Source organism: Ornithorhynchus anatinus, chromosome X1 (genome assembly GCF_004115215.2).
Source record: "Ornithorhynchus anatinus isolate Pmale09 chromosome X1, mOrnAna1.pri.v4, whole genome shotgun sequence".
NCBI lineage: Eukaryota > Metazoa > Chordata > Mammalia > Monotremata > Ornithorhynchidae > Ornithorhynchus > Ornithorhynchus anatinus.
This window is the reverse complement of record NC_041749.1, coordinates 66,372,138-66,399,203: the sequence shown is the minus strand read 5'-3', so window position 1 is coordinate 66,399,203 and position 27,066 is coordinate 66,372,138. Positions and strand designations below refer to the sequence as shown.

The 27,066-nt window shown below is 39.9% G+C and overlaps 1 protein-coding gene across 1 annotated transcript in view; it reads left to right on the top strand.

The window, feature by feature from the left end:
* The window catches only part of PTPRG (protein tyrosine phosphatase receptor type G), a 686,752-nt gene that overhangs the window by 563,683 nt on the left and 96,003 nt on the right, over positions 1-27,066 (top strand). The window contains exons 11-13 of the mRNA XM_039910413.1: positions 1,602-1,651; positions 2,863-3,634; positions 18,854-18,986. Of these exons, the coding sequence (XP_039766347.1) occupies positions 1,602-1,651; positions 2,863-3,634; positions 18,854-18,986 (955 nt within the window). The remainder of the gene's footprint in view (positions 1-1,601; positions 1,652-2,862; positions 3,635-18,853; positions 18,987-27,066) is intronic.

Genomic DNA, 27,066 nt, shown 5'->3' with positions numbered 1-27,066 from the left:
TCATGGACCCAGAAAATGAAAACGTTCAATTTCTAAATATTTGAATTGATGGTCAAACTCCTTGAAAAATTAACACTATTTGAACGAAGTTAAAAGGAGCTGTTGTACTGCATTAAGTAAATCAAGCTGTATTACACTTTACCAGCAGCTTTGGTGGGGGTTGGATTGTGGACAGGACCTATCAGTGCACAGAAAAATGCAGAACAGACAACTAGAATTAGAGGCTTCTGGAATCGATACTGGAAATCAGTCAATCAGTGGTATTTACTGAGTGCTTTCTGTGTGCAGAGCACTGTTCTTAGTGCTTAGGAGAGTATAATATAACACACATATTCCCTCCCTACAATGAGCTTACAGTCTAGAGGGAAATTCACAAATATTGATCACATTTAGGTTGCAAAGGTGCTCAAATCAACAAGACTCACCACAGTTGGAATCTGCAGGTTTATCTCTTAAAATTAGCAGAGCTCTTCTGGCTTCTGAGTGGTACTGAACGATAAATCATTTACAATATAATGAGATCCAAAACACCTTGGCAGCTACGATTGTGATGCAGCAACTATTTTAAATAGTCCATCCCAGTGACTTGTTCCCGAACTCTACCCTTCATTATGTTTAGTCTAATTTCAATCTGCTCTTTTCAACAACCACTCCAAAAAGAACTTGTTGAGAAATCCTTTGCCCACAGACATGTCCTGACCAGTAATTATTGCTCATAATTAATAAAAAATAAACAAGGCTGGTATTGCCACCTTGCTTTTGTCTGAATTCCATATCTTGTGCTATGGAGACTGAAGCCAGTGCATTAGATAAAGTGGTTGTAAATGCAACCCTCTTTTCCTTCCTTTTCTTCCACCATTGTGACTAATACACAAGAGTCACTCCCAGTAAGAGCAATGGGAGTTGCATACTTATCAGCATCGGAGGAGTATTAATTGGCAGCTAGCAATTAAGCGGTTATGGGAGACTGTATTTGATTTTGGATTGTTATTCTGCTACTCATCGCAACCTATCTAGCCCGAAGAAGAGATATTCTTCAGATTTATGTTGGTATTTGTTAAGCGCTTACTATGTGCCGAGCACTGTTCTAAGCGCTGCGGGAGACACAGGGGAATCAAGTTGTCCCACGTGGGGCTCACAGTCTTAATCCCCATTTTACAGATGAGGTAACTGAGGCACCGAGAAGTTAAGTGACTCGCCCAAAGTCACACAGCTGACAAGTGGCCGAGCCGGGATTCGAACCCATGACCTCTGACTCCAAAGCCCGGGCTCTTTCCACTGAGCCACGCTGCTTCTAATGTATCTTTTGAATTTTTGAGCGTCCTCAAAATTTCCATTTCTAATGCATTCAGAAAAAAAACCACAGCAAGTAGCAGTATTTGGTTTGATCATTTAAGCACTTTCTGTTCGTTTTTGATGAAGTGTATGAGGTTTGTATCTGGGATAAGGATTATTTTCTCTTCATTTCACTTTGTATTGCTAATATGCATTAAGGGATAATTACATGTAAGAAGTCTTCAATGCAAAAGAAAATAAAAACACACTTAATGAGTTGCAGTGGACACTACTTGCCTTAAAAATGAAACTTCTTTGTTTCTCAGCCAATACTACACGAATATTCCAAGGAACCAGAATTATTAAAACAGGAGTGGTAAGTGGAGAATTTTAATTGCTTCTTTTAATTTGAATGAGGCATATTGTACTTGAAAATTTTATCACCTTCACCACCAGATGGCAGTATTTTGTTGTAAAACCATTAATAAATGTTGCCTTAGGTTTGCATTCTCTAGTAAGGAAAGGAAACAGTAATAGACTAACAGAAAAACAATGTATATTTACTCGTGATTTAGTGGATTTTAGCCACCCTCACCGCCCCGCCCCAAAAAAACTACAGTAGATGAATATGATAACTTTGTTTACACTTTGCTTAATCTTTGACTCTTTCAAATACATTAAGCATTTTAATTAGATATATGCGAGCTAGTTGATCATTTAGTTTACATACTGAATTCCAAAATAGTTGTGTTTCATTGTAAAATGAAAACATTTGTAATGTTTTAGATTACTAGGGCAAAACACTGGAAACTGCAATTCATATTTTTCATTATTGTACAGAATCCATGTTGTGAAATTAAATTTGCAAATGTCCTAGTGACAAGTCATAAAAGTCTTTACTCCTAACCCAAAGTATTAAATTTCTCTTTAAAAGTAGGCAACCCCATCATACTATTTCAAATCAAATTTCCATTGATTTAAATGCAGGATCTTACAACTGACTACATTATCTGCCTATCTGTATTTCATATTTAAAACTGATATTAACATCTTCATTGACTCCTTACTCATAATCAAAACACCAAATTTGGGAATTTATTTCATAATTTGTATAATTAGATCACTGAAATAGGTTGAATGCTTTTATAAAGTAATAAACTGAATTTTTCTTTTGCTCATCAATTATTGATTTCAAATCATTTCAAGTACTAAGATCACAAAAAAGCAGTCCCTTCAGAAAATACAAATTAAACTGCAATCTTCATACAGTATATTACAGCAAAGTTAATATTAACATTATAATAATACACAGGGGATAACATAGCAGAATCAGTGGAATATGGTTTAATAATTTCCCGTCATAAGCATAAAACTTTGTGCCTTTTCACTATGCCAATAAATTAAATTCTTGCCATTCTGGATGCTTTAACATGAGGTGATATAAATTTTTTTTTAAAATGTGCAGTTTTGAGTGGTTGGGAGTGAAGAGAAAAGAAGAATTTATATGTCAGGATACTTACTGACATGCCCTCTGCTTTGTTTTCTTCTTTTGTTCCCATCTCGCCCTCCTTGGGTGATCCCTTCAAGCCTACAGCCTCTCCTGCTTCTTCTGCTGACATGGCCCCCATCAGCTCTGGATCTTCTACCTGGACTTCCTCTGGCATTCCCTTCTCTTTTGTTTCTATGGCAACTGGAATGGGACCATCCTCTAGCGGAAACCAAGCAACAGTAGCCTCTGTGGTGACCAGCACATTGCTTGCAGGCCTTGGGTTTAGTGGTGGCGGTATTTCCTCTTTTCCTAGTACGGTGTGGCCAACCCGCCTTCCAGCTGCTGCTTCTACCAGTAAACAGTCAGTAAGAACAGTCCTTGCTACTTCAGAAGCTTTAACTTCTCCAGGACCAGACAGTGATTCAACTCTGACAAAAGATAGTGAAGGAGCAGAGGACGGGGAAAAAGATGAAAAAAATGAAAGCGAGGATGGCGAAAGAGAACATGAGGAAGAGGGGGAAAAAGATTCGGAAAAGAAGGAGAAAAGTGCAGTGACCCATTCTGCTGAGGTACAAAATAGAACAGTACCCACACTAACTACTGTTTCTCCTAATAGAACTATAGAGGACGGAAATCAAACTATAGATGGTCAAGAGCAAAACCCAAACATTTTTCCAACAGATCAGATTGATGAAGATGAGAGCAATTCAGAAACAGACACAGAGTCCGTCACCTCCACCCAAGTGCCCCCCACATTCACTAATGAACATTATGCAGGGAATGTTCCAACACCAGAAATGCCATCCAAAAAGCCTTTTCCAAGAGGTGACAGATTTCCAGATGAAAGCAGATTTATCACCGTTAACCCAGGTGAGTAATGAATCAATCAATCAATAAATCAATAGTATTTGTTTAATGTCTACTGTGTGCAGAGTACTGTTCTGAGCACTTGAGAGAGTACAGCCGAGTTAGAATACATGATCTGTGTACAGAGAGAGAGAGATCCATGTATGATCCCCCACTCTCAATGCCAGTTTAGGTCATTGGGAAAATCTGAGTTAAATGTTATGAGATCTGATTTGAATGATAGGTAAAAGTAGGGTGTAGGTAGAGTATAAGTTGCTATATCTACTGATTTCTACTGTCCATTTTCTTTTCATTAGGGTTGAACCCCCAAAATCCCCTGTATTTTTTTAATGTTCAATTTTTCTTAAACTTTTCCCTGCTAGAATGAGTCAATTTACAATTCTGTCAAGTCAACTTGAATCAAACTAGCACATTTGTGTTCTGGAGTGTCAATATCTCCACTTTCTTCAATAGAATCAATAGGTGTTTTGCAACGTGATATTTGGAAGCTTAAATTGCAGTCACTTCTTCCATAATGCATATTTTTTACTATGTTGTTAGGATAGAATGTGACAGAAGAATTAGGGAATGTTCTTGCAACAACATAAATCTATCTGGATAGAACATGAGGCAGTGTCAGAAGAAATGGCTTTGTGTGGTTCACGGCATGGGTCAGCGTAAATACTGTAGTGCAGGTTTTCCTTTATGTGGTCTTATCAATCAGTGGTATTCAGTCAATGGTATTTAATCAATCAGAGGTGTTTATTGAGGACTTAGGGTTTGCAGAGCACTGTACTAAGCACTTGGTAGAGTACAATACAACAGAGTCAGTAGACACATTCCCTGCCCACACTGAGTTTACAGTCTAGAGGGAGAGACAGACATTAATATGAATAAATAATTCATAGCAGACAGGATTGCACCAGCTAACTCTGGCTTTCACTTAGAGGATGTAGAGCAGGTGGAAGCAGGGACCCAGGCATCTTGGGTGCCCAGCCCCGGATAAAGACAAAGACCCAGGTGAGGTAGATGACTTTGGTAGCAGTGATGGAGGGATGGGCGGGGGAACCGACTGCATCTAGCTCCGCTCCTGGGCTCAACCTGGTTTCCCCCGACCCATGGCCCATCCAGGGGTCAAGGCTCCCCTCTCCTTAAGGTAGAGGGTGGCTGTAGGAGGGGCCATGCCAGAGCCTGTACCCTCCCACCACTTCCCACCCCTCTCTGACTCCAGGCCTCCCTCCTGCCACCTCAGGTGTCCTGCTACCACCTGTGGGTCCTTCTACCTCCAGAGACCTGACTTGCCCTCACCATTGACTTCTCTCCGGGTGAGCAGGCACCCCCAGGTCCAGACGAAGCAGATGCAGCAGTACAACCTCATGGAAGGCCATGGATGGGGTCGGATTTCCCTTTGTACTTACCTCTCATAAGTGCCCAGAATGAAACTTCCTGGATGCTTTGACATTTGAGAAATTGGAGAACAAATACGTATACCAAATGCAATCTACAGATTTATAAGAGAACTGACTATATGTCATAAATATTATTGTCCTAGGGGATTTTTCATCTCTCCATTCTGTAAAAAGTATGGTTTCCTGAGATAACTGGCATTTGTGGTCAGTTTTTGGTAATCACTTGTGAGCAGTTCACCATTCCTCTTCCTCAAAAATAGAGTCTCCACCTTCAAGCCAAGACTTAGATATTGTTACCTTTTGGATTAATGATGGAACTTGATACCATAAATTAAACAGTTGCCTTTACTAAATATGCCAATGAGTTGTTACTGTGATGGAGAGCATTTGTTTCGCCATTTCATTAATTCATGGTGCTGAAGAGGAGTAACAACCATAGAAACTCTGGCCATTCCAATGTTTTGTGTGTGAATCAAAAATAAAAGCTAAAGACCTAATTATTGGAAATTTTCAAACATTTTAGGTATTCAGACCTGATTTTGCCTATTTTTTTTTCAAAAATCCTGATAACTTCTCAGTTATATATCTCTCTCTATTTTTAATCTGTCTCAATCCAGCCCTATATACATATATATGTATATGTATGTACATATGTATGTATGTATGTACATATGTATGTATGTGTGTACGTATGTATGTATGTGTACGTATATGTATATGTATATATATGACCTGTACACTCAAGCCCTAAATAGATTCTTTAAATATATTTAAATACCGCCACTCACTAGCCATATCTCCACTGCCAAAGTAAAATGAAGAATTGAGTCAATTGCCCAGATACCTCCCTCACAACCACATGCTGAAGTTACTCTGTGAGCTATGAGCTTGAGGTTTTTATTTTTTTTTCTTCATTTTGTCAGACTACAAGATGTTTAGTAACATTTTTTTTTTTTGGATCAAAACTGTTGTAGAATTTTAAGAGTGCAAAAAAAGCAATTGGTAAATATTTATTTGCTTTTACACTTGTAAACATTAAAATTCATCTAAAGCTGAGACCTCATATGTTAAGTTACAACTTAGAATAAATTTTCGTATCTTGAGTTGCATTCTCCTTAAAATCCTTATGGTTGAAATTAGTTTAAAGGAGAACTTCCATTTTGGAACCCTTCAGCCTCCCACCTGCAATAAGAAAATGTGTAACCAGCTGTGCCTAGAACTGGGTAATCTCAGGTTTTGTTGGCCATTTATGAAACCAGGTGCTTATGTGACTCATTTTTAAGAGGAATTACGCATTTGAAGTAGGAAGCATACAGTAAAAATAGTGGAAATCATCCAAGCTGATAATATATATCATCTTATGAGTTAAAAGGCTCTGTGTCTCTTCTATTGAATTCCCCCTCAATCTCTCTATAGGAATTTGTACTCCAATTCCTCAAAAGTCAAAGCATCCAGGAAGTTGCATTCTGGAGAGTTTGAAGAAGAAACCTGAGAAATCATCTTTCTATGGAGAAGTTTATGAGAGTTATAGAACAGTGCATAGAGAAAATCAGTAAAGGATGACAGAAATTGTAAAATCACATAATCCAGGGAATATTAGACATTATCATGTATGATAGTAGGTTTCATTATAAAGTTAAAAATAATTTCCTATGCTCCCAGTACCCCTGGCAAAAAATTGAAAATTTAAACATAAAGAAAAAATTTATGACCTCCAAATTACAATAAACAGAAAAGATGCATTTTGTCCTCATTTCAGGTAGGAAGACTTGACACTGGGGCATTCATAAAATATGGACCAAACTTGATTACCGGGTGATAAACTTTTCCAGGAACTTGTAACCAGAGTTTTTTATTTGGTAGAACTTTAATACTGTAATTCAACCTAGAAGATCCCAAAAGGGTTGGGTGAGGTTGGGCAGACAAGATACTTCGCTGTGAGAAAACCTTTGAGTGGGTACTATTTCCATGACCTGCTCAATTGATATCTATTGCCCAGGAATGGTGGCATCTTTGTGCTTCCCATTCACTTACTTGGTTTCTGGTGAATTCCCTTGAGGTGTTCCAGGCAATAACAGCCTGAAGAAGGGGGGATAAAGAAAGGGTGGAAAAGCCTGAATTGTATTTTTCAGTTTGAGATGCTAATGTGGGTTTAGGACTAGTGTTTCTCTCCACAGATAGTGATCTTTGTATTCCCCATGCATGCTGGGTTTGCCCCATGCAAATTTAGGTCCCAAACAGTATTTTGTCCAGGAAAATTTTCTTTGAAAAATATACCTGCTCCATTTTGATGTAGCCATTGAAGAGATTAACCCAGGCTTTGTGACTGTGGAACAACTTCTAAAACAAGAAATGCTTATCTTTCTGATTAAAGGCAAGTGACAGGCACAAAGATAAGGGCTCTCAAGCCTGAATAGAAAGCAATATTTACACTTCCATAGCTTGATCAAATTCCAGTTTAGGCAGCTGAAAATTGAGTGAAAATACTAAACTTTACTCAATTTTTCTAGGTCCATGATCCTGATTTGCAGACTCTGGTTATTTCCATCTGATGGAAGATATAGCCCTCCATCTGAAACCATTCATTCATTCAATAGTATTTATTGAGCGCTTACTATGTGCAGAGCACTGTATTAAGTGCTTGGAATGTACAATTCAGTAACAGAGAGACAGTCTCTGCCCATCCACGGGTTTACAGTCTAATCGGGGGAGACAGATGGTCAAAAATAAGACAACTTAATCGCAATAAATAGAATCAAGGGGATGTACACCTCATTAACAAAATAAATAGGGTAATAAAATATACACAAATGAGCACAGTGCTGAGGGGAGGGGAAGGGAGAGGGGGAGGAGCTGAGGGAAAGGGGGGAAGGGGGCTTAGCTGAGGGGAGGTGAAGGGGGGTGGTGCAGAGGGAGCAGAGAGAAAAGGGGAAAGCCTCTTGGAGGAGGTGAGCTCTCAGTAGGGCTTTGAAGAGGGGAAGAGAGTTTGGCGGAGATGAGGAGGGGAGGGCATTCCAGGACAGCGGGAGGACGTGGGCCGGGGTGGATGTCTAGATAGGCATGAATGGGGGACTGTGAGGAGGTGAGCAGCAGAGGAGCGGAGCATGTGGCATGTGGGGTGGGCAGTAGAAAGAGAGAAGGGAAGAGAGGTAGGAGGGGGCACGGTGATGGAGAGCCTTGAAGCCTGGAGTGAGAAGTTTCTGTTTCATGCAGAGGTTGATAGGCAACCACTGGAGGATTTTAAGGAGGGGAGTGACATGCCCAGAGCGTTTCTGCAGGAAGATGATCCGGGCAGTGGAATGAAGAATAGACTGGAGAGGGGAGAGACAGGAGGAAGGGAGATGAGAGAGAAGGTTGACACAATAATCCAGCCGGGGTATTAGGAGAGCCTGTACCAGTAAGATAGCCATTTGGGTGGAGAGGAAAGGGCAGATTTTGGCGATACTATAAAGGTGAGGCTGGCAGGCATTGGTGATGGATTGGATGTGTGGGGAACTATCTGGGCCATCCCTGGTGTCTGAAAAGCAAGATAGGCAGTCTCTTCAATAAAGAGACTAGGGAGCTCTGAAGAGCATTTTTGTTAATAATAATAATAATAATAATAATGGTATTTAAGCACTTAACTACATGCCAGGCACTGTACTAAGCGCTGGGGTGGATACAAGCAGATCGGGTTGGAAACGGTCCCTGTCCCACATGGGGCTCACAGTCTCAATCCCCATTTTACAGCTGAGGTAACTGAGGCCCAGAGAACTTAAGTGACTGGTCCAGTCACACAGCTGACAAGTGGCAGAGCCAGGATTAGAACCCATGACCTCTGACTCCCAAGCCCGGGCTCTTTCCACTGAGCCACGCTGCTTCTATCACAGTCCAATAAAGGAAACCATCTAAAGCTTCCAATGGCAATTTTTCCATTACTTTTTTTTCAGTGAGGTTACAAGGAGAGGAAGAGGTGATGTCCTTTACTGACTGTCCTGGGAGTTGCCATTCTATTTTAAAGCTTTCTAATAACCTGTTGAGACAGTTCAGAAGACAATACTAATGAGCAGAGGCTTCTGGGTCATAATAAATTCTTTCTACTAAAATAAAAGTGTTTACGTCTTTACTGTGGTCCCAGACCTCATCAAAGTGCCTTTGGAGTTCCATTGCATTTGGAGAATTGCTTTAGAAGTCCCTTGTTAATCTGGTAAACCAGAAAGTTAATTCTTTTTTGAATTTGCTCAGTGCCACAACATGATCCTCTTCTCTGGGGAACTGAGACAATGAAATTATTAGGTGACTTTGTGTTGTTGAACTGAACAGGTCAATGAAGCAGAGGCTTGTGGAGTTGTACAGTAACTTTTCTGGTTTGTCCAATGTGTGGGAATTGCTGTAAGGCAGCCCAGGTAAACTAGAAGAATTAATGAAAAACTTGACAGAGAAATTTTTAAAACAGGTAAGCCCAGTCAGTAACCAAAAGTATTAATGCCTTACAATGCTTCATTTAGGGACATTTAGAAGATTTAAAAATGGAATTTTTTGTTTTATTTTTTAAGACCCTCAAAGTTCTAGAGTTAAAGTAGCAATTTGAGAAATAACCTAAATGAAAAGTATCTATGAATGTCAATGATTAAAAGAGTATGGGGAAATTATAGGAGAAACTAAGAGATCAGTTAGCAGTTTGGGGGCTTATTTTGTACTCATTTTTCCCATCCCTCCTAAGGCCTCATAGTTATTTCAAAAGATGGGTGAATTAGTCTCTCTGATAATAGTGATTTATGCTAATGATCTCTGTGTGAAAAAATTATTCCTGATCAATGGCATTTATTGAGAGCTTACTATGTTCAGGGCATGGTACTAAGCACTTGGCGGAATGCAATACTCCAGAGTTGGTAGACATGATCCCTGACCATAAGAATTTTGCAGTCTACTATTTACTTCTATGTTAATGGCTTTTACCTAAAGCTTAACATCATTTTTTTGCCCTCTCTATTAAATATCTGTTCTCTAGGTGACATTCTGCTTTATAAAAGATGACAGTTTGGGATGGCATAAAAATTTCAATGCATCCTGACATTTTAATTCTTAATCTCTTATATTAACTCTAAATAACATTAAAGATATCATGTATGATACCAAGCAAAATAGTCACTCTTGATTCTCAGCGGGGAATTTCCAATTGATGTTTCATTTTCAATGGTTTGTGTTTTGGTAGTTATCCTATTAGAATGTCAGATAATGCCTTTAAAGTCCCGGTGCCTGCTTTTCCCCCATGCAAGTACATGAGGATATATGCAAGAAGGCTTTTAAGTGAGACCTGTCTGAAATTTTTACTTTGTCTCCAGTGTATAGAAGACTGGGAACTTGAACACACTCAAGTAGTGTTAACCGAGGATAAAGCTATAGTTTATTATGTATATATCTTCACTAGGATTCATTTTCATTCATTCATTCAGTAGTATTTATTGAATGCTTACTATGTGCAGAGCATTGTACTAAGAGCTTGGAATATACAATTCGGCAACAGATAGAGACAATCCCTGCCCAATGACGGGCTTATACATGGTGAGATGCTATTAAGAACTAACAATTTACTAAATGGCCTGCAGAAGCTCTGAATGAGCTGATTCAGGTACTCAACTAACAGGAAGAATTCTTGACATTAAGATTATTTGGTTCAAGAAATTCTGTTTTCATGTGAATCATTAAGAAGTTTTGGATTGTGTAAAACAGCTCTGCAGCCATAATAATGGTTCAGAACTATTGTCTCATTAATCAGTGACATCTAGCATGTTTACAAATAGCAAGCAATCATTTTTCTATTCTGGTGGTTTGTGTAGTGTCTGAATTTCAAAAAGAAAAAGCTTTATAGCTTGCTAAAAGTAGCCTTCCTTATCATATGGCCATCTATAGTTATGAGTGGCATTCCTCAGGAAGCATAAGCAACCTTGTGCTGCTCATGATCAGTACTGTGAAAAAGGCACCAGATTGCAGATTGATCTGTGTTGAAAAACCCCACTTGTTACTGAAAGATGTCACTGTCCAACTGTTTTCCTTCTAATGGAAATATTCTTTGCTCTCCTGTAGACTGACTTATGACTTTTCAAAGTTAGAAGTCTGGTAGTCTCTCTGAGGCTAATTTGAAGTGTCCATTCCAACACTTTAGGATGGACCAAGACAATCTGATGTGGACCTGGCTGAAGCATTTTCAGTACTTTGTAATAATTTTTATTTGCTTCCTATTGGGATGGTTTTCAAGTCAGCAAAGGCAAACAGAATTCATTCAACGATGGCACAAGCGATTGAAAACTATTTTATGAGGAGTTTTTTTTGGAGGGCGGGACTGTACTTCCTCACTCATGGGTGGTAAAGAATACTAGTCAATAGTAAAGAATTAACCCAGCAGTAAAGAATAGACCAAAGGTTATTAAAGGTAGGGGAGTAATAGTTCCAGTGCAATCATTCTAATACACCTTAGTCAGCGTGTTTAGGTTGAAAGCAAAGGATTGAAGCAAAATTCTTTATTGAAGAGCACAGAGAATTCAAAGCTTTATATCAGCTCCGTGTGAATTTATTGTAATGTTTCTTCAAATGACTCAAACCAGGGATTTACAAAATCACTTTACCCTTCTGGTCTCTCAAGGATTCCTCCCATATATCCAGACGTACTACTAAACACATCTCAAATTGACCACAGTACCTGGTCCAGTCTAGGAAATATTTCATTTATTTAATTTTTCCACTCATTTCAGCCTTTCAGCAGTTTCAGAAACCTTTCCTCACTGTAGTGCAGGCCTCCTGGCATTTTAGCTGGTCATCAGAATCAATTCCTTGTCCTTCTAAATGAATAGTGGGGTCTGTACTTTACCACTCTTCGGTTTTTCTTCAGAATGCCCAGATAAACAAAATACTTCCTTCAAAAGCTGTATAAAAATTGTCAGAATTTGGTGAGAGGGAGGCAAATAGAAACCCCAAACCATATTTTGCTCACTGAAAGCAACATATTGAATTATCCATTCCATTAAGCTGTCGGGTAATGAATCTGCTGATCTGAGGGCCTTTATCTTATTGGAAAGAAGCAAATAGGTGTGTCTCTTAGGCTATATGGTTTACCATGCCTCCAGTTCTTTTTCTTTTAGAGATCTATCTTGACACCTGCCATTATTGCAATTTCCAAATGCAATTTCACTAGCCACATGGATCTCCATTAGACCTGGCAGTTGAGCTGAGGTGGACTCTTTGGACTGCAGTTGGTCGTGCTTGGACCTGTCAATAGAACTGACCCACACCTGAAAACCGAGATTATCTAGTCACACTTGAGACGAAATGAGTAGAGTAACTGAAACCATTTCCCTGCTCCCATCAGCTGTGTGCTAAAGATTAATGAATGCACTTTAAGTGAGCCTGAAAATCAATGCATGTGGAAAATGGGGGCCCTGTGTAAATAGGGCATTTGGTATTTGTTTAACTAAAGGTTCATTATTCTTTTTCAAGCAAGAAAAAACAATCCAAAATGTATCATTAAAATATCTGCTGAGCATCTTCATATTTCTTCCTAGAAACTGGAAGTACTTCCACATTTCATTTAAGTGAATAGTTGGGATGGAAATTTCATTAGTGAGTAAGACTCAGCTTCTAACTTCTTTGGGGTTCATTGCAAATAAAAAATTAAAATTGAATTTTAAAATGAAAATGTCACCCTTAATAAAAAGGAAAATCCAGTTGATGAAGCTGAATATGAGAAATCAATAGCACTCCTCGATCTGCTAAAATCAAAAGACTGTGCAAACAAAAGTGACAGACATCCAACAGTAAATCAATGTCAAAAGAAAAATGATAACTTTTAATATTGTTGTTACTTTTATATTATTTAAAAAGGCCATTATTCACTACTCATTACAGGTTTAAACAAGGAAACTGTTGTTGCAATGGCAGGGCTCCAGATAGCACTGGATTCCCAAGTAAAGCATCCTTGAGGTTAGGTACACATAACCTCCAGGCCTGCAAAAATAATTCCTAGCTTGAAAAATCAGCCCTACTACCAAAATTCTCACTCTATTTCCTCCCCTCACCAAACCCTCTGTCATTACCCTAATGACACTACACTACAAATTGTACCCATGCTGTACACCCTGTAGGCACTCAATAAAAGCTGTTGATACTGATTCTCTACTGTCACACCAACTTTATCATGTGGCAAATACCTCAGTCCCCCTTCATTTCCATGGAAGCCTGCTAACAAGGTGATGAAAAAGGGACCAATATTTCTCTTGGGCCCTCGCTTTATTTTATTCCCATGATATTTCTGGCATAGATAATTTGCATGAGAAGAGTAGCTAAGAAGTAACAAGTTGACAATATACATATCTCTTTTCTGAAGGTGTATTCACCTTGAGATCAAACTAAGACCATTAAAGCACTGCTCTATTATTGCCATTTTTTATTTTCTCCCTTGAGACCGTATTAATACTTGAAACTTTATTCTGCCCTGTAAGAACATTGCATTAAGATAGACAAATATCTGTTCTGTCTTGTTGGAAAACCCTGTTTCACAAAAAGCAGGTTTATCAGAATTTCCTTCATTCCAAACTTTGTCCTCATCTCCTTATGTCCGTCTTCCTTTTTCTTTCCTTTCCCCTCTCTCCCTTTCTTCCCCTTTAAATACCTTTATATCCCTCATTCCTTCTCCTTCCTTTTTTCATTCATTCTCCTTCCTCTTCTCTGCTCCCTCTGACCCCCTTCTTCCTATTCATTTGCCCTTGCCCCCATTCTCCTTTATTATATCCCGGTTTTTCTACCTTCTTCTCCACCAGCTTCTTCTCCAGGAAGTTTTCTGACCCTTCTCTGTGCCCCTCCATCCTCAATCAATTGTGTTTATTGAGCATTTACTGTGTGCAGAGCACTGCCCCCCCCCCACATGTTCTGCTCTCCTCTTTCCCCTCCAACATCATCCCTGATTTCCCTTTCCCCACCTCCCATTACCCTTTCTGCATCCTCACTGTTGTCTCCCAACCCCACAACCCCTTCTGTCCATCTCTGCCCCTTTGCCTATCTCCTCATTCTCTGATTCTTCCCCTTTCCATCCTCTCTTTTCTCCCCAACTTAATCCTTAGCTCTGTCCCTCCTTTTCCTTCTCTCCTCCCTTCTCCCATTCCTTTTCTTCTGCCCTTTTTTCCTTTTCACTCTTTCACCTCCTCCTCATTATGACTTCAAAGGTGGACTTTTATCTACACAAAGAGAAAAGGTATCTCCTTCAGAGTTCTAACTTAGAACACATACAATAGGCAAGTCTAAAAATAACCACACATTCAGCAATAGTTCAGGAGTATGGGGTGAAAGGGAAGTATTTTCAGAAACCCAGCAGCTCTGAGAGGGGCAGAGGTGCTGTGGAAACAGAGCTAGTTCTCCCCTCTCTCAGCTCTTATGAACCACTGGAGTGTGGAATTCAAATTCACTAGAAGTTTCTCTAATACAGCCAGTAGGAGAGGAGAGTTCAATCTTGAAAAATGGCTAGAGAAGCAGCGTGGCTCAGTGGAAAGCCCAGGCTTAGGAGTCAGAGGTCATGGGTTCTAATCCCGGCTCTGCCACCTGTCAGCTCTGTGACTTTGGGCAAGTCACTTAACTTCTCAGTGCCTCAGTTACCTCCTCTGTAAAATGGGGATTAAGACTGTGAGCCTCACATGGGACAATCTGATTAACCTGTATCTACCCCAGCGCTTAGAACAGTGCTCGGCACATAGTAAGCGCTTAACAAATACCAACATTATTATTATTATTTGTAAAACAATGGTTTGGAGTAGGAGCAGGTTGAAAAGCCCTAGGCTCATTCCTGTGAGGGTGGGGGAGGGAGCACACTGGGGACACTACTCCCACACCTTTAAGAAGGAGTTTTCCTCTAGCAACCTGAGGCCTAAACTGAAATGTGAATTTTAATAACAGTCTTCAGGCATAGCCACTTATTCACAAGGGGCCTGGAAACATCAGAACAACTATGGCAAATCTGGTTTGGGAGAGTTGATGGATCTTAGGAGTAATGCGGGTCATCTAGGGTCTAGAGGGAGAAAGAGCAGGGAGCAAGAAAATACCCAGAGGAAAATGGCTAATGGACCACCTTGAAACCAATAATTCAGAGTTTTTGTGTTATACAAGAAGAACAGGGAAACCACTGGAGGCTTTTAAGGAGAGGAGTGATATATTAGAATGGTCTTTGCACAGTACACAGTAAACATTCAATAAATGCAATTTAATGAATGAATGTAAAGAAGATGAAATATATTTAACAGGGAACTGATGAGGGAACAGGCTAGAGGCAAATCAGTGAGGTGCCTGTTACAGGTAGTAAATACAGAAGGTGATGAGGACTTGAACTAGGGTGATGGTAGCAAGGGTGGAGAGGAAGGAGCAGATCCTTGAAATATTATAATGGAAGAAATGGCAAGATTTAAGGACAGATTGAATCTGGGAGGTGCAAGATAGAGTGCAGTCAAAGATGACATCACTGCGGCTGGGGGATTCAACAATAATGAAATAATTGTAGTGTTTGTTAAATGCTTACTCTGAGCCAAGCCCTGGGATAGATACACTGTGAGCTCTGTACTAAGCACTATGGTAGATAGGAGATGATCATTGCAATAATGCAGAGAAGCAGCATGGCTTAGTGGAAAGAGCACGGTCTTGGGAGTCAGAAGTCGTGGGTTCTTATTCATTCATTCATTCATTCATTCAATAGTATTTATTGAGCACTTACTATGTGCAGAGCACTGTACTATGCGCTTGGAATGTACAAATCGGTAAACAGAGAAAGTCCCTGCCCTTTGATGGGCTTACAATCTAATCGGGGGAGACAGACAGACAAAACAATAGCAATAAATAGAATCAAGGAGATGAACATCTCATTAAAACAATAACAAATAGAATCACAGTGATGTACATTTCATTAACAAAATAAATAGGGTAATGAAAATATATACAGTTGAGCAGACAAGTACAGTGCCAAGGGGAGGGGAAGGGAGAGGGGGAGGAACAGAGGGAAAGGGGGGAAAAGAGGGCTTAGCTGAGGAGAGGTGAAGGGGGGCAGAGAGGGAGCAGACGGAGCAGAGGGAAAAGGGGGAGCTCAGTCTGGGAAGGCCTCTTGGAGGAGGTGACCTTTAAGTAGGGTTTTGAGAAGGGGAAGAAAATTAGTTTGGCGGAGGTGAGGAGGGAGGGCATTCCAGGACCGCGGGAGGACGTGGCCCGGTCGACGGCGGGATAGGCGAGAACAGGGGACGGTGAGGAGGTGGGCGGCAGAGAAGCGGAGCGTGCAGGGTGGGCAGTAGAAAGAGAGAAGGGAGGAGAGGTAGGAGGGGTCAAGGTGATGGAGAGCCTCGAAACCTAGAGTGAGAAGTTTTTGTTTCATGCAGAGGTTGATAGGCAACCACTGGAGGTTTTTAAGAAGGAGAGTGACATGCCCAGAGCATTTCTGCAGGAAGATGAGCCGGGCAGCAGAGTGAAGAATAGACTGGAGCGGGGAGAGACAGGAGGAAGGGAGCTCAAAGAGAAGGCTGACACAATAATCCAGTCGGGATATTATGAGAGCTTGTACCAGCATGGTAGCCGTTTGGTTGGAGAGGAAAGGGCGGATCTTGGCGATATTATAAAGGTGAGACCAGCAGGCCTTGGTGACGGATTGGATGTGTGGGGTGAATGAGAGACCTGAGTTAAGGATGACACCAAAGTTGTGGGCTTGAGAGACGGGAAGGATGTTCGTATCAACCACAGTGACAGGGAGTGTCAAAAAGAGGACAGGGCTTGGGAGGGAAGATAAGGAGCTCAGTTTTGGCCATGTTATCCTGGCCCTGCCACTTGTCAGCTATGTGACTTTGGGCAAGTCACTCAACTTTTCTGTGCCTCAGTTACCTCATCTGTAAATTGGGGATTAAGACTGTGAGCTCCACATGGGACAACCTGATAACCTTGTATCTATTCCAGTACTTAGAACAGTGCTTGGCACATAGTACTTAAAAAAATACCATTATTATGATGATGATGATGATGATTATTATTATGGACACAACCCCTGCCTGACATAGGGTTCAGAGTCTAAGGGGGAGGTAGTATAATAATGATATTTATTAAGCACTTACTATATGGAGAGCACTGTACTAAGCACTAGATGAGGAAATAGTCACAGAGAAGTTAACTGGCTTACCCAAGGTCACCCAGCAGATGATTCCCAGGTCCCTGCTCTTTCCACTGGGTCATGCTGTTTTTTGAGCAAGTTGAGCAGCATAATGCAATAGCAGACCCCGGGGGATGATTCCAACCAGTAGCTGTAGTGGATGGTAGAATCAGATGATGTCAACTTTAAATAAGGCAAAGGTGAGTGATGGAGGTTTTGAGACAGTCCTGGAATGGCATTGGGGACCAAGGAGTAAGCTGATGTTTTGGCCTTTCCCCATGGTTCATGGGGTGTAAGAGATGGTGAAGACTGTGAGCCCCACGTGGGACAACCTGATTCCCCTGTGTCTCCCCAGCGCTTAGAACAGTGCTCGGCACATAGTAAGCGCTTAACAAATACCAACATTATTATTACCTCAGGAGAGAGCTAGCTAGGTCTCGGTGATGAGGAGGTGAAATGAGCAGGTCAGGAACAGGTCCGGTCTGAAGCGGTTTGCATATGGTGGAGCAGGGGTTCCACAGGACACAGAGAAACAGCGTTGAAGGGGAGTGGATGCCTGGAAAGGAGTGAAGGGACTAATAACACCAAGGGGTGGGGATGAAGTTTCTCTGGGGTCGGTGAGGGTGTTCAGGACAGCACTAAAAGACCAGAAAGTGGTAAGAAGAAGTGGTCTGGACCACGGCAGAATGTAGTGAGTTTGAACAACCACAAGGTGGCAGAGCTGGGAAGCAGCAGGTCTTGTGATAGGGGCTGGTTTTTCCCCAGTGATCCTCATTAAGGCCCGTCAGCTAACGGGCATTGATGATGATAACGAATGATGGGCTAGTTTTGGAAAAGCAGGAGAAATCTTTACAGTGCTTGCAGTAGCCTCAGACTTGCTCTAGATTTTAGAAACCTGTCCAAGTAATCAATGTTAAACTTTGCTTTTATGTTGTTTAAATCTTTTGTTATGTGCACAAGCATAATTTACATGATACTCTGCACATAGTAAGGGCTTAACAAATACCAACATTATTATGATACAATTTTACACTGTAACAGTTAGAGACATCCTGTTATCCACTGTTTGCCTACCTATAGTCAACATGCTTCTGCTAAGGTTTACTACAGCCCTCAAATCAAGCCTGTTTTTTGTATCTGAATTATAATAAACTGGACTCAGTCATTTCCACATCACTTCCTCCATGTAGTTGGAAGAACAATAAGCAGTGAAAAACTGCTTGATTGGGAGAAGCAGGGTGTATATAAGTTGTATCTAGGGTTTGTCATATTTTTTCAAGATGTACCAAGAGGACTGTTGACAAAAAGACAACCATGGGGACCCTTTGAAAAATATTGCCATTTTAGAAATTGAATAAAATAACATGTTAGCAAACTATAAAGCTTGTGTATCTGTACAACAAATATCTATTTAAAGTACAGCACATCAATAATCGTTTGTAAACTATAGCTTGTGTGACTATGCCTTGTTTGAGTTATGACTAAGTAGGAAGTGCTCATGCCTCATGCTCCTATTCTGATCTTTTTACTGTCAGCTGCGGGCACAGTAGTGTGGCATGCTTCCCCTTGTATTTGATAGTTCAGCCTGACACCTCATCATAAGGTTTGAACACAGTTTTACCTTGTACTGTCAGTGGGTAGGGATACTTTTTTTTTCTTTTACTGACTTATTTTAATTGGGATGATTTATATTTACAGGAGAAAAGAATGGTTCTAGTATGGTAACCCGACCTTCTCATGGAAAGATGGAATGGATTATCCCTCTGATTGTTGTGTCAGCCCTGACCTTTGTGTGCCTCATTCTTCTTACTGCTGTGCTCATATACTGGAGGTGAGCCAATTCTTTTAATTTCATATTGGATTGTAGGTATTTTGGGGATGGGAAAGCAGAAGGATTGTGGAGCGGTAGGGTGTCATCTTTGCCATGCAAGGTTTCTAATGCATCATAACTTTATTAAAGTAGAAAAACTGGTTTACATTTGAAGCATTTGTAGTGTTCCTAATGTTCCTGCCATGGGAGGAATTGAGAAAAGTCTTTAGCTTGGAGAAATGTGAATGCTGGTGATTGTTAGAGCATTGATTGAAATGTATTGCCTTGTTGCTCATCCTACTTTTGTTATTTGTAACTCTTCCTTCCATCTCATCAGAAGTATTTTCAAGTCATAGGTCTTTCTGGCTTCCTGAGGTGACTGATGGAGTCCAGTGTGAGATCCTCAAAGTCAGTGCACTCCTGAGCTAATGATCATTTGAAATCTTTGACTTGATACCTTAAGGAATCACTTGCCACCAGTTATACCTCCAGGGGTAATTCTGCAGATTCAGCTACACATGTGGAGGAGTATAACCTCTCAAACACGTTTCTTGTTTTTCATCCTGGGACCCTACAGTAGTGCACCAGGGTGAAAGCCACAGCTTGCCTCCCTCCCCTGCAGCCTCATTCTGGGGAAGGCAGTATATAGTGAGACGTAGGATTTAATTAACTATACAGACCCTGGTGTATTAGTATCTGAGAAGAGCCCAAGTGAGCTTTTCATAGAGACCGTAGTAGGAGAAGCAGCATTGTATAAGAGAGCACCTAGCTAGTACTAAAGCCTGAAAAGTTCTAATATCTGCTCTGCTCCATCAACTTAATGACTGCATCTGCATGAGACATGAGGCCAGTTGTATTTTTTGAAAGAATATTTCTCATAGGAATTTCTTATTTTCACCCAAAACTGCACTGGGAAAATCTAGCATGTGGTGCCAAACTAATGTAAATTGGGATTCCCATAGAAACAAAACTAAACTTTTGGAACTTTGTACCACAAATCTCCCCAGGAAAACTTGATGTCAGCATACCTGTCTGACTGTGTTTCAAGCTTGTTTGATCAATCGATCAGTGGTATTTATTGAGTTCTTTGTGCAGAGCACTGTACAATGCCATTGGTAGACACAATCTCCATTTCAAGAAATTGACAATCTGTTGAGGGAAACAGACAAAATAAATTACAGGTAAGGGGAGCAACCAAGTATATGGTTTTGTACATGTGTCATGGGGGTGACACTTATATAGCACAATCAGTGGTATTTACTGAATGCTTATTATGTGCAGAGCACTGTACTAAGTGCTTGGGAGAGTACAGTACAACAGAGTTGGCACAGATGTTCCTGTCCACAATGAGTTTGTGTTTAAAGGATGGGATTAAGTAGAATGGGTGATCTGAAGGGGGATATTAATAACAATGAACAGTAATTATGGTATTTGTTAAGCACTTACTATGTGCCAGGCACTATACTAAGCGCAGGGGTGGATACAAGCAAATTGGGGTGGACACAGTCTCTGTCCCATGAGGAGCTCACAGTCTCAATTCCCATTTTCCAGATTAGGTAACTGAGGCCCAGAGAAATGAAGTGACTTGCCTAAGGTCATACAGGTGGAGCTGGGATTAGAACCCATGACCTTCTGACTCCCAGGTTCATGCTCTATCCACTATGCTATGCTGCTTCTCTATAAAGGTAGGGGTTGAGAGCAGTGTGGCTCAATGGAGAGAGCACAGGCTTGGGAGTCAGAGGTCATGGGTTCTAATCCTGGCTCCGCCGCATGCCAGCTGTGTGACTTTGGGAAAGTCACTTAATTTCTCTTTGCCTCAGTTACCTCATCTGTAAAATGGGGATTAAAACTGAGAGCCCCATGTGGGACAACCTGATCACCTTGTATCCCCCAGCACTTAGACAGTGCTTTGCACATAGTGAGTGCTTAACAAATACCACCATTATTATTATTATTATTATTATTAGTCAAGGAAGGCTTTCTGGAGGAGATATGATTTTAGAAAGGGCTTTGAAGATGGGGAGAGTGCTGGTCTGTTTGAAATGCAGAGGGTGGGAGTTACAGGAAGGAGGATGAGACAAGGTGTTGATAGTGAGTGAGGTAAGGGTGAGGGACAGTGAGTAGGAATGAAGTATGTGAGCTGGAAGAGGAGTGAGGATAAATCCCTTCCTTTCCTGTCTCCAGAGTCTTGCCCCTTATCTATTGCTGCCCTAAAGGCAGTCAGGATGGTGACTTAAGTTGTTAGGGGATATACTTCCATGACTAGCAAAGATCAAGTGAAATTAAAAGACATAAGAAACCCATTGCTGAAGCTGTTGCTGTTGCAGTCCTTCTTTCCCTTGTTGGGAAAACCCAGACACATTAAATATATAAGATAATTGAGGAAATGGAGAAATCAGAGGCTAACTAAAAACTTAGAGCTCTTCAGTATGAAAACACTGAAGCCTGAAGTACAGTGCTCTGCACACAGTAAGCACTCAATAAATACGATTGAATGAATGAAATAAGATTGAACATTACAAAACTGTGACAGGTGTGGACCATGTGAGCCCAGAACAGTTGTATGTTCTCCATATCCCACAAAACCAGGATGCAGGAGCCCCCATTGAAGCTGGATGCTGGGAGGTTCAAATCAAGCAAGTACAGGGAGTGCAAATCAAGCACTTCACTTCCCACAGTGGGTAATAAGCATATGGAATTTGTTGCCATGGGAAGTTGAAAATATCAGGAAGGATTTGTCTAAATCCATGATCTAGAAGGTTTCTAGTGGCATATTATAGAGACCGTTTGGGATGTAGGGATAAATGTTATCTGGTAAGGTGATTAACACACCATTCCTCCAAGAATCCTGTTGCTGCCCTAGAAGACAGAATTTTGCATTGGCTGGACCAGTGGTCCACAGTAATGACATTTTTTTAATGGTATTTGTTAAGCACTTACTATGTGCCAGGCACTGTACTATGTGCTAGAGTAGATACAAGATAATCAGGTTGAATACAGTCCATGTCCCAAGTAGAGATTGCAGTCTTTATCCCCATTTTACAGATAAGGTAACTGAGGCACAGAGAAGTGAAGTGACTTGCCCAAGGTCACACAGCAGTCAAGTGGTGGAGCCAATATTAGAACTCAGGTGCTGTGACTCTAAGCCCCAGGCTTTTTCCACTAGGTAGCACTGCTTCTCTTTGCTTTCCTTATGCTTTATGTTCTTCTTTAGTTTGGCATAGGGTAAAAGGGGATTCTTGCATCTACTTGCAGTCTGCACTACCTTTAGATGTGGTGGTGTCTCTAAAACTGCAGTCACTAGTTTAGTAAGATGCCCCTTTGATTTTTAGATATTTTATTTTACTGTACCTTCTGTGTGCCCTCTTGCCACATTGGCTGCCTCACAGCCAATACCAGCTTCAGTGATAGTTGTAGGGATCTCTAGGGGATAGAAAGAGGGCAAAGGAATAAGGTGAAAGGGAGGACAGCAGCAGTGCAAAAAGTCTTCACTGAAGAAGGGCAGGGGAAGTGTGACAAAGTTAATTTGTATAAATAAATATAGGTCTAAAAACCATAATCTTATTGTGAGGAGAGAAAATGATGGCTCTGTCAAATTGCTACTGTTACATACAGGAAAATAAAGCATACTTTCACTGAGAACTCTTTGTTTAAAGCCATATTATATTAAGTACTTACCTAGTGTTGACTAATTTAGTAGGAACTGATAATCACATTACAAAGAAGAGAAATTTGCTGGAGAAAGAAGGAGGGAGTACCAGTTGATTTATTTCCTACACTTGCAAGAAAGGGAGGGGAGTAATAAAATGCTCAGGCTGAAAGTAGAAGACCAATTGATAAATTATCTACATTTCAAATCCTTACAAATCTGGAGCAGAAAGGGTAAAAGAGATATTAGCCCCCTCATCTAATTCAGAAGGCCCCTGCTGGAAGTGGTTAAGTTGAAAGTTACTACTCTGATTTAACTTCCCAGAAATATCTGAATATAGGCTTCAGTGCAATTAACTAGTTTTACTTTGAATTCAATACAGAGAGTACAAAGAAGCATGTTTCAAATTAAGTGGCATTTAAAAGAGGGAAGAGTAACTGAAAGGGTCCTGGGTTCCTTCACGTAGACTACCAGGCCAACTGGGAGCTACACCTGAGGAAGGAAATTTACAGAAAAAAAAAATGTTAACATGAAGATCATTCCTCTATCACTGATCTGCTAACAAGGCAGATTGTTGGGAACATTGAGAAATATGTGAAGTATGCTAAGACTGTTTTCAAATTGTCATTAGCTTTACCTTGCACTGACTTGGTGCAGTCACTGAATGGTCTTACTGGTTTTGTTTCAGTTTTTCCTACTGTAAAATGAGCAACTTTTGCTTCACCCTTTAAAGGCTGGATCTAAATCTGTAAATAGGTTTGTACTGTTTCTTTAATGATTCTGAATAAGTATTACAAGGAGAAAAGAATTGTTTGAAAATACTTCTCAGGGTAATTGAAATTGAAGGTAATGAAAATAGCAAAGGTGTGATCAACATGGAATTGTGGTTTTGAATTTTTTTAAAAAAACAAAAGGGTGAATAGAAATAGAATATCAATATTATTGAGAATTTACCATAAATATCAAATTAAATATAGACAACTACATATAACAAGTCTAAATATTTGCAATTTTCTCTATTAATATATGATAAATTCTACTTTGGGGAGATTGTTTTGTTTGGCACTCAAAAGTTTATGGGTGAATGGAAAGAAAGACACTCAATATGAATTCAGAACTACATCCACAAAAGTTGTCTTCAAAAGTCACAAACATTACATCATGGGAACAAACTCTCATTTACAAGCTATCTTCAGAGGGTAGTACACTACTGCCAGTGCTTTGCATTTTGATGAATGTCTCCTATATCAGTTATCAGTTCCTACAGCAACATCAATTGGGAGAGCTAACCACTCTGCAGATTCTGTTTCCTTACCAACCCTCTTATTTGGTCAAAAATCTAAAAAAGTCTTTTCTCAGGAAGAGCTAAATTAAACTGACTTTGAGTATGTTTGAATATTGAAAACATTCTGATGAAGTGTATGTTAGTTGTAGGCACAGCCCCCACCCCCTATGTTCTGTAATTTTGCATCTGTAATCAAGTCTGCCAACATTTTATTAAGAATTGTGAGGCTTATGCAATAAAAGGCAAACCCAATAAAGTCAAAGACTCTCCTCGTTCAAATGATGAAACCCAACAGATTCAAGATTTGAGCTTAGGAAATAGAATAATTAAGTTTTTTAAGTGAATGTAACAAATATTATTAAAGCCCTAAAAATAAATTTCTCCTAGTTTAAGAAATTTTTGTGGAAAAATTGTTGTAACTATTATCATAGAATATTAAATTGAGACGAGAGTCTAGATGAATCACATCAGGGAATTTCATAATCTCCATTTATGAAACAATATAGTCACTTTTTAATCTCTGCTGAACTCTTCAATTTTCCTCAGGGGAAAATTCAATAATTTAAATTTATAAATTCCAAGAGGTGAATTAAGAATGTTTTTAAAAAAATATTTTTCAACCTAACCCTTGACCTTTCTCTAATGGACTCTCAATACTGTTTGCCAAATAAGCAAGATATTAATGCCAATAGGATAAGAAATATGTGAAGAAGAAAATTCTGAAGAGAAAGGAGATTGGAATTGTAATAACAGAGTCTGAAGTTAGTCAATCATGACATCACCTACAAGGGACAAGGGCTTTTTTCTGTCCAGCACTTTTTTTAATGCTAGGAGAAAAAAAGCATTAAGGATATCAAACAGAGATTTTGCAAATGTAGAAGAGACATGAATGACCCTTTGGCTATGCTGTTTTGAGAGTAAAACTACTCTCCCTTTGCATTCTGGGATATGGAAATAATAGATGATTTGCAAACAAATCTGACACAAATAGATCATTGAGGCAAATCAAAGCCTAGCCAGATTATTTAATCAAAATAGCATTCCTATCACTAAAAGTTCTAAATAAGAATCTCGATGGAATTTTAGCTTTCTTCTTAATTTGAGATTGATCCTCTGGAGGTATTGTTTTCAATTACAGTAGGTAACAAAATTAGTGTAAAAAGTAGCTGGAAGATCTAAATATTCTCTAAGACTAAGTCAATCGATCAATCAACAGTATTTATGGAGCACTTACTGTGTGCAGAGCACTGTACTAAGTGGTTGGGAGAATGCAGTACAATAGAGCTTACAGTTTAGAAGTCATCTTTGTTCTCCATAAAATCTCAGGACCCCTTACATTCCCATGAATTTGAGTGATCTCTTAAATATCTTTTACTTTTAACAACTTGGAGAACAGAAAAGCCTTAGAAGACCAGAAGAGATTCAAATTCTTTCCATTTGATTACTGAACCAGACAGGAATATTGCAGTTTTGAGGGGAGAGGTGAAGGGTGAGGCACTTTTGTTTATGTCAGTTTTATTCCTTTGATATTTCATGAAATATTTTGATCTTAACCTCTTCCAAACTGTGAAGTGGACACCACTGAAAAAAAAAATTGGATTTGGGAAATTCAGTTTTGATACATAAACACTGTGTGCTCTGGCAACACTCAATTTCACCATTAAAGTGATACATTTATATGTAACTAAATATGCATATTCACCCAGTTCTGCCAGTTTATGCAGCACATTTTGCAGTGAATATCATTAGGGATTTAAGAAATGTTTCTCCAACAGGACAGGACACTTCAGTGTCAAAAGAAATGGTTTAAGGTCATGTATGTATGTACATGGTATTAGAAATTGTGAGTACTTATAGTGCAAGTTTTCCTTAATGTGGGGATTTGCAAGGATGCAACCCCTCCATTTTTAGGAGAATTGGGTGTATATGCAAATATGTGAAATGTGTGTGTGTGTGTATTCAAAGAAGTTGCCACTGACAGTGAAGTGGGTGCATTCGCGGCTGAAAAGACCAGTGCGGACCCTACAGTTCCTATGAATTTTTTTTTTATGTGTTAACAGATTTTGCATAAAGAAAAGCCAAGAGCATGAAGTTCGTTACCACAAGAACCTATGCAGGAAGAAAAAACATAGGTTCAAGAAAGGTTCAGATGAATCAGTGGATGGAAGATCCATAATAAGTTACTATAAGGAAAGGTCATTATTCATAATGATAATAATGGTATTTATTAAGCACTTCTTATGTGCCAAAGCACTGTGCTAAACACTGGGGTAAATGTAGAGAATCAAATGGGACACAATCCCTGTGCCACAAGGGGTTCACAATCTCTCCCCATTTTACAGATGAGAAAACTGAGGCTGAGGAAAGCCAAATGTCTTTTTTTGTATGGTATTTGTTCAGTGCTTACTATGTTCCAAGCACTGACCAAGTGCTGGGGTAGATACAAGCTAATCAGGTTGGACACAGTCCCTGTCCCACATGGGGCTTACAGTCTTAATCCCTGTTTTACAGAAGAGGTAACTGAGGCACAGAGAAGTGAAGCGACTTGCCCATGGTCATTACAGCAGATAAATTGCAGGGACAGGATTAGAACCCAGGTCCTTCTGACTCCCAGGCCTTTGTTTATCCACTAGGCCATGTCTTGCCATGTCTTATCCACTAGGCCATGTCTTTATAGCAGACCAGTGCAGAGTTGAGACTAGAACCAGATGCATGCTCCCTCAACTAGGCACCCTGCCTCACTAGGGACCGTAGAAAAATCATTCTTAATCATCACCTTTTGCTTATTAATTCACTATTCCATTTTCATCCCCCTTCCCATGTCTCTTCTTTTGACTAATCCAGGACTCACCTAGAGAAAAAACAGGAAATGGCAGTTTGAGTAAAGCGCTTCAGAAAAAGGCTATAACCAAAAAGCTGTTTGTAGCAAGGAATATACTTTAGGGAAGACTTTATTCTGAAGTGGTGTTATGGGTTTTTGGGACAGGAAGAGATGAAGTTACACAAAGTCAAGGGAGAAGCTTTCCCTTTTTTTTGCCAACTGGAACCAGTGTTTTGTAAATAGTAGTAGGAATAGTATTTATTAAGCACCTATTATGTACCAAGTACTGTATTAAGCCCTGGAGAAAAGTTCATGTATGAAAATTAGATAAGGTCTCTGGCCCTCA